Source organism: Drosophila busckii, chromosome 3R, assembly GCF_011750605.1.
Source record: "Drosophila busckii strain San Diego stock center, stock number 13000-0081.31 chromosome 3R, ASM1175060v1, whole genome shotgun sequence".
NCBI lineage: Eukaryota > Metazoa > Arthropoda > Insecta > Diptera > Drosophilidae > Drosophila > Drosophila busckii.
This window is the reverse complement of record NC_046607.1, coordinates 20,220,065-20,233,104: the sequence shown is the minus strand read 5'-3', so window position 1 is coordinate 20,233,104 and position 13,040 is coordinate 20,220,065. Positions and strand designations below refer to the sequence as shown.

The window sequence follows — 13,040 nt, the reverse complement described above, 5'->3', positions numbered from 1 at the left end:
ATAAAATAAATTCTAATTAAGCAAAGCGTAATTAGCATTGTTAATTAGGCACATCCGCTGTGCTTCGCTTTGCTGCTGCTGCTGCTGTTGCCTTGAGTCAATGTTTGTCACCTCCAATCCAAGCAAGTTTCATTCATAAAAATCTTGTCTTTGCAACAACAACAAACCAAACTGTCTGCCCACATGCCAAATGTTGCCGCATTTGCATAGTTCGTAAGATCAGCTTCAAGTCTCAGCCGCAGCTTGTAGCACAAAATCGTTAAAAAACTGATAATTTTTTTTTTCAAAAGTTTCAACCGGTTTCGACTGTCTGCGGTTTTTCGGTTATGAAATTGTGTTTTATGAATGAAATGAACAACAGTTTGTTATTAGCGTAAAATACATTGAAGTGCCTGGCTTAACAATTAACAATTACTCATACGCCACATTGTACACTTGTAAGTTTTCTAACAAACTAATTTCAATTGCAAATCTCAAGCAGCAAGTGAGTCAACAAACTTCCGCTCATCACAGATTAATTTGCGGTTTATTTTTGTGCCGGACAGGTGGCGATCTGCTCGCTATAGCTAAAACTGAATCATAAACAACACAAAAGCTACAAAATTTATGCCACAAATAAATTTCAAATCTAAATAAGAGAGAGCGCGCTAAACTTATTTCTGTTTTAGTAGCCGCAGGCCAATTGCAATTCTATTTGCAAATGAAATGTTATGCACAAAAAAATAAAAACAATTATGTCAGCTATGCAAGCGACTTTCCAAAAACGCTAGACACAGGCCCAGAGACGAGGTCAAATCGAAGCTGTGCAATCGATTTAGCTTGGCAGTTGACTGACGGGCTGCTGCATGCAACAAACCGCTGGACAGGCAATTTGTAGACTCTAAAATGCTGACCAGCATGTGTGTGTGTGTGTTTGTTGATCGCTTGATCGGATCGACTCGAGCGATTTCGCGAGCGTACAACATGCAAATTAATAGCCAACTTTGGCCAAAAAATTAATTGATCATTCAAGACAGGCCAACAACAACAACAACAGATATTGCTGCAGATATTGCTAAACTGATCGCAAGTCGATCGCCCAGTCGAACGTTTATGCATGTAAAACTGCAGGCGCTGGCCTGGCCTAAAAAAAAACGTTTTCCTGGTGAAATGTTTTTGTTGTTTTCATAGCTCAATTAACAAATTTTTCAATTAACATATTCACGCAATAATTGCTAGTTCAGGGCGCAACCCACGCCTGCGGTCAGCAGCTCCAACCCACGCTCCAAGCCACGTGTCAAACTTCCGATCATTAGATATAGACGCCGCCCACTCGACTGCAGCAGCAGCAGGCACGAGCTTAGACCTAATTAAAACCATAGACAAAACAATTTTAATACCATGCTCATTTTTTATTTGATTTTCCACTTTTTATTATCTTCTCTCTTTTTATATGTGTGCGCAGCTTTGAATTGATAAATTATCAAAATATATGCGTACAGTTTAGCGTGTGCCCTTTATACAAGATTAATAAACCGAAAGATCGACACAATGACAACGAATTGCTGCGTTGGCGATCAACGCTCTTGTCTCTTTCACTCGCTTCTCTAATGCTGCATAATTAATGATGCTCGTAAAAAATATTGTTAAATTTTTCATGTTTCTAGCTGCAGTAAAAAAGTAAACAAAAGCTTTTAGTTTTAATTCAAATTGCAACTTAAACAATGTTGCAATCGCTGACAGACCAAACCCAAAACAAATCTCGGCCAAGTGACAGCCCCAAGCTACTGCAAATACACATATAAGTTTAGAAATAATCCAACTTTTATACACTTTGTTGCAAATAGAATGAATTAAAGTTGGCCAAAGTTTGCAACAGCAGCTTGAAGCAAATTAAGATATGGTCCAATGTCCATACACTGCGAGTCTTTTCAAAAAATCGCTAAGACTCTTTTATGGAATTCGGAGCTGACATAAGCGAAAAATATTCCAAAATTATCGATTCAGTAAATGATTAAATTCAGATTAAATGATGAAGACAAAAAATAATGATGAGTAAAGTAATAATAATTGAAAAGAATATGATTATATACAATAGATTTATCAGGAAAGACTGTACTGGACTTTTTAAAGATCTGCTCGGATTGGGTCTGAAGTAAAAAGCAGAACCGTATCGTTCTCTGCTGCAGCTAGAAGCTCCACTCTTTTACTTCGCCAAAGTGTATCTCAAAGTTGACTGCACTCTTCCCTCTCTCAGTTTAGTCCGATTTGCATTATCGCATAATTGCATCGCCAGCGCTGCTGACTGCGATGCTTGTGGCATTTGGCGCGTCAACAAACGAGCCGCCAACGCCAGCTAAAGTCTCCTCACACCCCAACAACGCCTTCGACTACTTAGAGAGCGAACCCAAAAGCAACCGCGAGCTGTTCCATTCATCATTTATTTTCAGTTTTTTTCGTTTAGTGACGCGCGTGCCTCGTGCGGCCCAAATCGACGTCAGTTGTTGGCTATTGTTGTTGTTGTTGCTGTTGCTGTTAGCTGTTCACAAATTTTCAAATTGAGACGTCATGATCGCGTACCTGAGTATTTTAAGAAAATCTAACTATGAGAGTAGACAACACATTTATTTTTGGTAAGGCACTACGAATAGCATGCAAACAGTTTTGTTGTAAATTGAATACTAGGTAAATCAGTACAGATATAGATATATATATGTGCAAATACAACCGAATTATAACTAACTTAGCTTAAGATATAGTTTAAGGTAAAGCTGCGCTTATTGCAATTTGAATTTATGTAATAAATGCAATAAATAGTGTTGCAAGTAGCGTAGCTTGTAATAATAATAAACTAATATAAAATAATTAATAGATTTAGCTTTTTGGTAACGCCTTTGGTGATTATGATTTACAGACTTATGTGTTTGAGTATTTACAGTTATTGTTTAATATATAATTCTAGTAAAGATAACGCGATTGCTCTGCATCGGATGCATCGTCTTCCTCATCACTGGTGGATGGCGGCGTTTCCAAATTGGCAACATCTACATCCAAATAATCCTCCTTGGCCTGCAGCAGCTTGTCCATATATTCGACAATCTCCGTAAATGGCGGACGCGCGCTTGCATCAAAATGCCAGCATTGCCGCATGAGTATATAAATGTTCATGGAACACTTGGTGGGCTTCTCCATGCGCTGTCCGCTAATGAGATAGCTATAAAGCTCTTCCGCCGACATAATTGCCGGATACGGCTGCGCACCAAACGTCATAATCTCCCATAACAAAATGCCATAGGACCAAACATCGCTCTGCGAATCGTAGAATTTCTCCTGCAGCGATTCCGGCGCCATCCATTTAATAGGTAAGCGTCCATTTGTATTCTTGCGATAATATTCGGTGCTTTGTATATCGCGTGCTAAACCAAAATCAGCGATTTTCAGCACAAAATCATCGCTTACGAGCACGTTGCGTGCTGCCAAGTCGCGATGTATGCAACGTCGTGAGGCAAGATACTCCATGCCACGCGCTATTTGATGCGCAAACTTAATCAAATCCTTTTCGGTAATAATATGTTGCGGAGGATTCAGCGGCTGCGCGCTATTGTCCAGCTGCTCCTTGCTAAGCGGACGATTCTTGTATAGAAAGTCCTTGAGATTGCCATGTGGTGCATACTCGACAATAACATAGAGCGGACCACTTTGACTGCAGCAGCCAAGCAGATTGATTATATTGATATGACGTCCGATGATTTTCATTACTTCCATTTCACGCACCAGACTGGCAATATCATCGTCGGTGTGTCCCTCCTTAACCATTTTGACAGCTACTATAGAGTTGTTTACTTCCGCCATAACAACACGTCCAAAGGCGCCTTCACCTAGAGTGGCACCTAGTATTAGTTGACCACGTGGCAACTCCCAGTTCGAGTCGAGTGGGAATTCATATTCGTTAAAGGGTGCAGGTTCGTTGCCACTTTGCAGAACTGTAGTGCGCTGCTTCTCTATGCGCACCACTGGCATAATCATAGTGTCCATGGAGCCACCAGAGTCGCCACCACTAGCTGACTTGTAGATAATAACCTTCTTGGTCCATTGATGCACTGTTTCAATGCGTTGCTTTAGCAGCTTCTCATGCTTCATCTTACGCACAGCGTAGGTGACAAATATAATGCAGAGTATAATGGAGAATACGATAACGGTTACGAAAATGGCAATCATAGCATTATCTCTAACCATGCTGCCCAGATTCGCTTCCAGCACCTGCAGACTGTGCACAACGCGCAGATAAGCGCGACTTTTGGTAGAACCCAAACTATTGGTCTCCAGACAAGTGTACCAGCCCTCATCGCTGGGTGTGACATTCTTAAACTCCAGAATCGTAACATCCTCCGCTATCACCGAACGATTATTGGTGCACTCATTGATGCTCTTGCAGGGCACAAAGATCCAGTTCTTTTTGCTCGTCAGATCGGACAGATACTTGCAATTCATACGTCCACTGCTGTTTATGACCAGCGTCAAATTCGCTGGACCCTCGAGCAGTATAGGCTTGTGGTTTACTCTATCGCTAACCATCACCTTGGTATCATAGCTAATGCAGCCCAGCTCATTGCACACTTCACAGGTATAGAGATCTGTATCTTCCGGCACTAGATCCTCCATTGTAAGCTGCCAGCGCACGCGTTTAAAGCTGCCAAAGGCGCGCTGCAAATTGTTGCGCGTGCCATTGCGGTACCAGCTTATAGTGGGTTCGGGATTACCCTGCGCTTGACACCCAAGTGTTAAGGTGGAACCCGATGGACGCGTATGCAGCGGACTCATGCGCTTGGGATTCTTAAAACGCGGTGCAAACTTTTTGCTATCCGCGGGCTCCGGTTCATCCGCTTCAGCTTCATCCTGCTCTTCATTCACTTGTGTAGCATTGTTGGCTGCAACTTCAGCATCCTTGCTTAGCTCTTGCGAACTGTTCGTAGTGCGTCGCGCTGTAGCTAAACAAACGCTTAGCACTAGCAGCAGCAGTAGCTGCTGCAGCAACATGTTGTGTTTGACTCTTACTGAGCGACTGCTTGACATTTTTGGGCGTATATTTATTTTTGTTACTGTAGCCAACAGGAGCAAACTTCTCAGTGCAATGGGGTGCAGCATATGCGGCTGCTGCACCGGAAATCCACTTTAGCGACTCTTCGACTAAAGTGTGCGCTCAGCGCTCAATAATCGCTCGCTCGCCCTCGCTCTCGCTCTCTCTTCTAGTTGCGTCTAATTTATGAACAGTTTCAATTTGATCGAGCGCAACATGTGTGTTTAGCTTGTCGCTGCCTTTGATCAGCAGTCGAATGATCGAAATCGGATGCAAGTAACGGAAATATACTTCCACTTTATGTTATAATAGAGCAGCCGCTTAATTGTTGTCGCTTAGTAGATTTATTTAGTATGCTGATGGATTTATAGCTGCCATGTTTCGACTTCTGTGCGTGGGTGTGGATCATTCAGCAGCTACACCTGGAATAAGAAAATGCAGCATTTTAGATTTATGTTCTTACGTCTTGCGTTATGACTGAAGTGTGTTCTTCAACGCAACAAAAACATGCAGAGCGCTCGCTCTTTAAAAATAAAAACCACAAGCAAGTGCCACCGCAAGGGCGCGCAAGCATTTTCTTTATTTTAGTAAAAGGGGCAGCTGTATATATCTCTTATATGTATAGTCTAAAATGTATGGCGCACATCCGCTTATAAAGTATATTATTCAGTTCCATATTGTATACAGTTGCTTTTGTTATTGACATTTGTTTACAATTAAACTTTTATGCAATTTTTCGTCCGAACAAAACAAAGCAAATTCTTGTCTTTCGGCTAAAGCAAGTTTTTGCTTTTGATTAAGCTTTTTCGACAAAGATTTAATTAAGTACGGCGCGCACATTTCCGGCGCAAAAAAATGTTCAAATTGCAAGCGCGTGCTATGCGCAAATATTTTTGTGTAAATATTAACCATATATAGACTTGAACTTGCTAGTTTGCTAATTTACTTGCCGCACTATTTAGTTAGCTACAGTGGAAACTCGTTTTCTTGCTTATTCCAAAATTTCTATATTCAAAATTAAGTATATCAATACTTTTTTAGCACTACTGTTAGTACGAGTTGCTTGAAGAGAGTTTCTTTTAAGAAATACGAAACTCTTATGCTATATTTAATCAAAACTTTCGAAATCGAAATCTCACATTTGTATATCATTCTTTTTAAAGGCTGTTAAGTACAAATTTAGTCGCTAAAAACATTTTTTGGCTTCAAAATTTTCTTCTTAAACCGATTTGAGGTATTGTTTTGTCTGTAATCGAAACTTTCGATAACCGAAATTCCACACTTTGAGTTATTAGTCCTTAGTTTATAGTCTTTAATCATCGTTAATGAGAATTTCAAACTGTTTTTTATTAATACAGGCAAGCTTAAACTTTAAAAAGTTGTTTACTGCATGCCTATTTTTTGTTCGTACTTTTGATAACCGAAATCCCACGCTTAATATAATTTAAGTAATGCAAATTTTCTTTGTTAACTCAGCCGCGCAATTCTTTAAACGAGTGTTGACTGTATGCTTATTTTTTATGGCAACGGCCCGCAGCTAATGCTACTATATACTTAGTATATGTATTGGGGTTACGTACTGTATATTGGGGTGTAGTAGTAGTACCTATGCGTACTTTTGGGGCTACAGCTGCATGTGCTGGTAGTTCAGTTTGGGCAGCAGCTACTTTGCGTATAATAAATCTATTTTTTGCACAAAAACACAAACAAAACACACACACACACACACACACAGACACTTTAAACTGTAGACTGTAGTCTATATAGACAACGAATCGAGGGTGCGCGCGTTGCGATCTTTACGTTGTGAATTTCCGCAGTGCTATATGAAAACTGTTCCGAATACAGATGGAGAGCTACACAGAGAACTGTTACTGTTGGTTTGGCTGGCTGGCTGCTCCTACGCTCGCTGCTCTCGACTAAAACTCAATTGAAACGGCGACCGCGTCGTCCTACACGCGAACTGCTCGAACGACTCAATTTAGTTTGGCCCTGCTTCCACTTTTTTTGCCGTTACACTTCGTTGTTGTTGTTGTTGCTTTCAATTTTGCTGTACTCTTGCACTTCCTCTCCCGCATCTTTTGCCCAGACAGCCTTAATTTTTCACATATGCAACGCACTCACATTCGTTTGCTCTCTCGGGGTCTCTAACTTTCTTATGCTCATTCCCGCATGCGCACTCTCACTTAATTAAAACAAACGCGCTGCTCTCTCTCTCTCTTTCACTTGCACTCAGCGTGCTCAGTGCTCTTCAACGATCTTGCCAGCCCACATCTGTGCCACAGACCCAACAGTAAAAATTAACAGAAATTAAAAAGCAGGCCAAAAGTTAGGGGTATGCGCGACTAGCAGCTGCCCTAGCAGCAAATCAGCAGCTGCATTTAAATTCTAAGACATTTTAAAAGCGTCAGAAATATTTTCTTTAACTAATCATCAGCTGCATTTAAATTCTTAAATATTTTAAAGCGCTTAGAAATATTTACATCAACTATGCTAATGAATATTATTTTTATATATTTTTTAAATATTATTTTTAAGACTTTTTCATTGCAATAATTTTAAATTTCTAAATAGACAATTTACTTTGCTTTATAGTCCCTGATTGAGCTCTTGGGTAATATAATAAACAAAAGGGTATAAACTTTTCATTTAAAAAAAATTCTATATAAAATTTACTTATTATATATAATAGATTTTAAATAAAAAAATATATTGTTTACTATTTTTTTAAAAACTAAGCAAGCTATACGATCGTATTTATGATTAGAGCACTTATAAAATTATACAAAAATAAATATTGTGCATTATAGTAAAAGCTCTTAAAGATTATTATATACTAAAAACAAAGTACAGTTTACGCTAATGTGCTACTAAATTTATAATGCAGCCAACTCATAGCTTAGTTTAAATGGATGGCATCATATATCAATGACTTGCCCATTTACAGGGTATTAAGTTCAGTGTGCCCTTTAGCACGCCCCCTTTTTAAAGCAGCGCGCGTCGACTCGGCTCTCGAGTATCCGTGTGTAGCCCGAGACAAGCAAAAATATTGTTTTCGAGTTGCTATTGTTGTCACTGAGAGGGATTCACTGTGTGGCTGCCTCACCCTGAACATGTGGGCACAACATCAAAACAGACAAGCCCAGGGCACAGGCACAGGCAATGGGACTTTACCTACAACAAAGTTGCTGCCACATGCCACATGTGTGTTGCATGTGTGTGTGCCCGTTTGGGGAAAACTAACCAAAAGGGTTGTTGGCTGTCCAAATAATTCAAACTACGTATTACTTTTTATATATAGCCTATATTTCCTGTTCGCTGCGGTACAAAAATAAACAAGTTGCAATTTTTGTGAATTTTTTGGAAATCATAAATATTTCAAGTTCAACAATAATAATTTGCTAATTGTTTGCGTTTTATAAATCAATACAATTTATAATACGTGCATGTGTGTGTGTGTAAAATTTTGCAGTTCAATGCACGTCAAGACGTGCGCGGCTGAAGGCTATATACTAAGCATGTGTATTATACGCTATATACATATATAAACTACTGTAACTGTACAAACAGGCACAAATGGAACTGTAATGATGCGCAAAGAATAACACAAAATATCGAAAGAGTGTGAGAGTATATGTAGTATATATGCTATATAAGTTTACTCAACGTAAAGCTGTCCAGACGTTTCGGTACGATCCGCGCACGGGAAACATATAGACAGACTCGCAGACAGATCATTTAAAAATGTTTGTTTATGCGGCCGAAGAAAATATTGCATGTTCATAATGACTACGCACAGTGGGATATATGAATATAAAAAATATATATAGTATGTTTTGTCTGTAAAAAGAATTCTGAGAAATCTAAGCAAGCCTATATATATATTTGAATCAGCTTATGCCTTAGGCACATTAAAAATATTTTAATTATTCTTTTTTAATTTTTAAGAGTTTCCCAAGGGTTCAAACTGCATTAAATGCTCTAAAAATTAAGCAATAAATATGACTTAATTTTATTCCGAAGGCTTCAAAGTGCTCAAGCTGCTCAAGCTGCTCTTAAAATTAAACAAATAATCTGACTATTTTATTTTAGAGTTTTCAACAGTTTCAACTACTCTAAATGCTCTAAAAATATAGCAATAATTTTCTTATATTTTTTCAGAGTTTCCCAAGGGTGCAAACTACTCGAAATGCACTAAAAATTAAGCAACAAATCTAACTTAACTTTTGAGAGTTTTCCGAGTATTTAAACTAATTCAACTGCTCTAAAAATTAAGCAATAAATCTGAATTTAATTTCTTAAATTTCTGCACGCTTTCACGCCTCTAAAAATTTAACAATAAATGGGATTTATTTTTTTAAAGATCGCCAAGGGTTCAAACGTCTCTAAATGTTCTAAAAATTTAGCAATAAATCTGACTTTTATTTAATTTTAGAGTTTACCAAAGGCTCCAACTACTCTAAATGCTCTAAATATTTAGCAATAATTTTCTTATTTTTTTCAGAGTTTTCCACGTGTTCAAACTACTCTAAATGCTCTAAAAATTAAACAATAGAAAGGACCATTTTATTTTAGCGCTTTTTAAACTTTCAAGCTAGATTAGCTGCTCTAAAATATAAATAAAAAATCTAACTATAATTCTTAATAGTTTTTCAAAGCTTCAAATTCCTTCTATGTGTATTTTTTTTTATAACTTTGCCACACTGTGCCTGGCTGCCTGCTTTTATACTTAAACAAATGTGTTGATAAACAACGCAGTAGCGCTGGAAAAACTAAAAGAATTCATGGGAAAAACTAAACATTGTAAGCGTTACGAGCAACAATTATTTATTGTTGTTTTTGTTGTTATATTCGTGCTTTCAATTTGAGCATAAAGCATAAAATTAGTGGCAAGTGGCCGACTGTGGTGCACTGCCACACGAATGGGGCAGTTTTGATTATTAAACGACAAACAACAAAAAACACACACACATGGTATAATAAATTGAACTGAACACAATAGTTTTTTGCTTTTTTTTTATTTGTTTATCCCCAACACAAAACAAGAACAAAAGGCGCGGGTTAAAAAGTCAAATTGCTGTGCGGTCAATCAAAATGTAGCATAAACAATAAATTTTGCACAATTACGCAAGCGCTAACAGCAAAACGCACTAAAAACAATATATTATAAAAAAAAAACTATAAACTATTTACGTAAATTTACCACATAAAATTTGTTGAAAATTTTGGCAGCTTGTTGCAATACTTTTGCTTTCGCTAAACTTATTTATTATTATTGTTTGTTGTTTATTAAACACTTTTGCGCGTTCCACTTAAAAATTCCACAAATACTTTGTATAAAACACACACACACTGAACTGAACTGGAATTTCTTTTTAGCTTGCACACTTGACACAGAAATTTCTCTAAACACACGTTCGTTCGCACAGTATATACCAAAAGTATGTATATGTGTTTAATAATAATAATTGTGTATGCCTGCGAGCGCTTAACGGTAGATACGCCTGCTCGATCGCAACTGAACTCAGTGCTCAGCGCTCTACAAAATAAATCTCCTCAATTAAATGTGAGGCACAAAATGCTTTGAGTGCCGTCGCATCCCAGCGGATTTCAGAGCATTTCATGCAGCTGATGTGTATCGAATCCAAAATGAGTGTAGAACGCACACATTGTTTGCTTATAGGCGTTAGGGGCGTGCTCGGGGCTGTTGCGCGGCCTTCCCTTGCAAAGTGAAATGTAATTGAGCGAGATTCTAAATTTGTACTTCAAGCCAATTGAGTCCAAAAATTCAAATGAAATGAGTGACAATTTGCGCCAAAAAATTGTTGCATAGCTTTAAGCGCGCATGGAAATTAAATTTTTAGCATTTTCAAAAATTTTCCAAACGACTATTAACCCTTAAGTGTTGCTCAACTGCTAGATCGATGAATGTTTAGACATATATAGAATTTCAATTTAAAAAGCAATTAAAAAACAGTGAATTGTAGTTCGATATTTAGCACACAATATTGAACAATTTTAATATTGTCAATTTTATTTGTAAAAAAAGCAAAATGTTGAATATTTTTGTTCTGCACAACTTTCAATTCTTTTAATAATATTATATCAATTTTTTATATATTTCAATATGCTCAAAATTTGCCACTGCCTTACTAAAGTTTTTACCCAGTTCACAAATAAATAATTAAAAATAATTATTTGTTTTAATAATACGCAGACTAATTAAAAATTAGCTTCGCTCTGGTATTAGGTGATAAAAATGTTTACTCTAGAGAAATGTGTTAAATTTTAAGACATGCAATAAAATATTTTACAGTTCTGCGCCTGCTGTAATTTTTGCTTTGAATAATTTAAGCTTAAAATCTCCAGAGAATTCTGAATGTGTTAGCAATTAGTCAAGTTATTAAAAAGAAACTAAAAAATTTTAAAAATATTTTGGGAAAATTTTAAAATGTTGTTAACAAATCAAAATAATTTTATAGTTTTATTTTACAGCTGAGTCTTTCAAATTTGCCTTTTGCCACGCTTAGTTAATTGGACACTTGTGTATAAATCAAAGCGCTAACTAGTCGCTAACAATAATGCGCTTCATTAGTCGACAACACACAATAGAGCGTTAAGTAAGTTAGCAGTTATTAATTATGCTCTAATGAGGCTTAAACAGTAGCTAAGAAAAGCTGCGCTAATAAAAGAGACGACACTTGCAATAAACAAAGCACACACGCTGTGGCAATAGAAAAGGGTTTGGAAAAAATTGTAAAATCAATTAAGGTTTATTGGCTGGCAATTGTTGTGCCCCGCTTAGTGCCAAATGGCGTTACGCATGACTAATTAATTGATAGTTAATGGCTCTCAAAAAGAAAACAATTTATAAGTTGTGCCGCAGTACAAACTTTATAGCCACTAAGTCATATAGAGAGACGATCATAATACTAAAATTTTATGCACTCAACTTGAACTCAGTGCTGGCTTCCGTATTGGCTTATTTTTCAATTTCAAGCAGCTTGGCCCAAAGTTGTTGTTGGTCGGTATCGAGCATAGATATAAATTTCGTTAAAATTGGCGCAGCAGCAGAGCTCTGGGAGCGTAACGGGACTGGAGCAACTGCAAATTGGCAAACTAAGCAAGTTTTAGCGACATGGACGCGACTGTGTCGATGATTCGACGATATCGTGCAGTGCGGCCAAAACAGCATAAAGTTAATTGCTAATATGATTAATTGCACATTAACATGAAGTTTTATTGCCAATTATATGCAGCCTTAAAAACTATAACAAAAGTAGAAATCTTGCTATAGATGCGGGCAACATTTGCATTTGGACTGCCTGCAGTCAAAACAAAGCGCAAATCACAACTCAAATCACTCAAAACAATTGAGATTTGTATATGTAAAAATTTTGAATTATTGGCTGCATACATTTCCGGTCTTAAATCTTCGAACGCGTTGAGCTAATCATAACTTACAATGTGGTCCAGGCCAACGTTTGACAGCCAAACGAAACGAGCTGGCCATAGGCGCAGCAAGATCAAGAGAGGATCATGGATCATGTTGGTTGTTGCAGCAAGCAGCTTGCGGCTGTGGCAAGCTGTGCAAGCTGTCAATGAACTTGTATGCTTTTGATTGATTTATATTGTGTTTGCTATAGCTTATATATAAACGCAGCCGTCAACTTTTCTAGCTTATCTTGATTTCAGTTAGCAGCATTAATTATATTAGTTTAGAACTCAGTTTACTACTGTTTACGCTATATCTGTCTGTTATTTAATTTCGCAATCAAGTTGCGCCCAAGCTGCGACGGCCGCAGGGCTCTAGAGCATGCGTTGCCATTAACTTGGACCCCTGGCCGGATTGGGCTTGGCTTGTGGGCGTGGCCAGCCAGCCAGCCAGCCACACAACTCTCCTTTTTAGCTGCATCTCTCTTGGCGTCCTGTGTGTAATGCCTAATAATAATCATGTGCTGTAATTGACGATTTATGCTAAGCC

General features: G+C 37.7%; 1 protein-coding gene across 3 annotated transcripts; it reads right to left on the bottom strand.

Moving 5' to 3' along the window:
- Nucleotides 1-2,595: 2,595 nt before the first annotated feature.
- On the bottom strand, nucleotides 2,596-10,276 carry LOC108604597 (fibroblast growth factor receptor homolog 1). 3 transcript variants are annotated; one of them, XM_017994132.2, is made up of 2 exons: nucleotides 10,260-10,276; nucleotides 2,596-5,478 (listed from the first exon to the last, which is right to left on the bottom strand). In XM_017994132.2, the coding sequence occupies exon 2, from the start codon at nucleotides 5,122-5,124 to the stop codon at nucleotides 2,938-2,940; it is 2,187 nt and encodes a 728-aa protein (XP_017849621.1). In that variant the 5' UTR covers nucleotides 5,125-5,478; nucleotides 10,260-10,276; the 3' UTR covers nucleotides 2,596-2,937. The 3 variants fall into 3 exon arrangements, with proteins under 3 accessions (XP_017849621.1, XP_017849619.1, XP_017849622.1); XM_017994130.1 differs by lacking the exon at nucleotides 10,260-10,276 and adding an exon at nucleotides 6,637-6,857; XM_017994133.1 differs by lacking the exon at nucleotides 10,260-10,276 and adding an exon at nucleotides 6,663-6,857.
- Between the last annotated feature and the right edge of the window lie 2,764 nt (nucleotides 10,277-13,040).

What these genes read in the sequence shown, in the direction of transcription:
- LOC108604597 (XM_017994132.2), bottom strand. Translation starts at nt 5,124, where the DNA reads ATGCTGCACCCCATTGCACTGAGAAGTTTGCTCCTGTTGGCTACAGTA.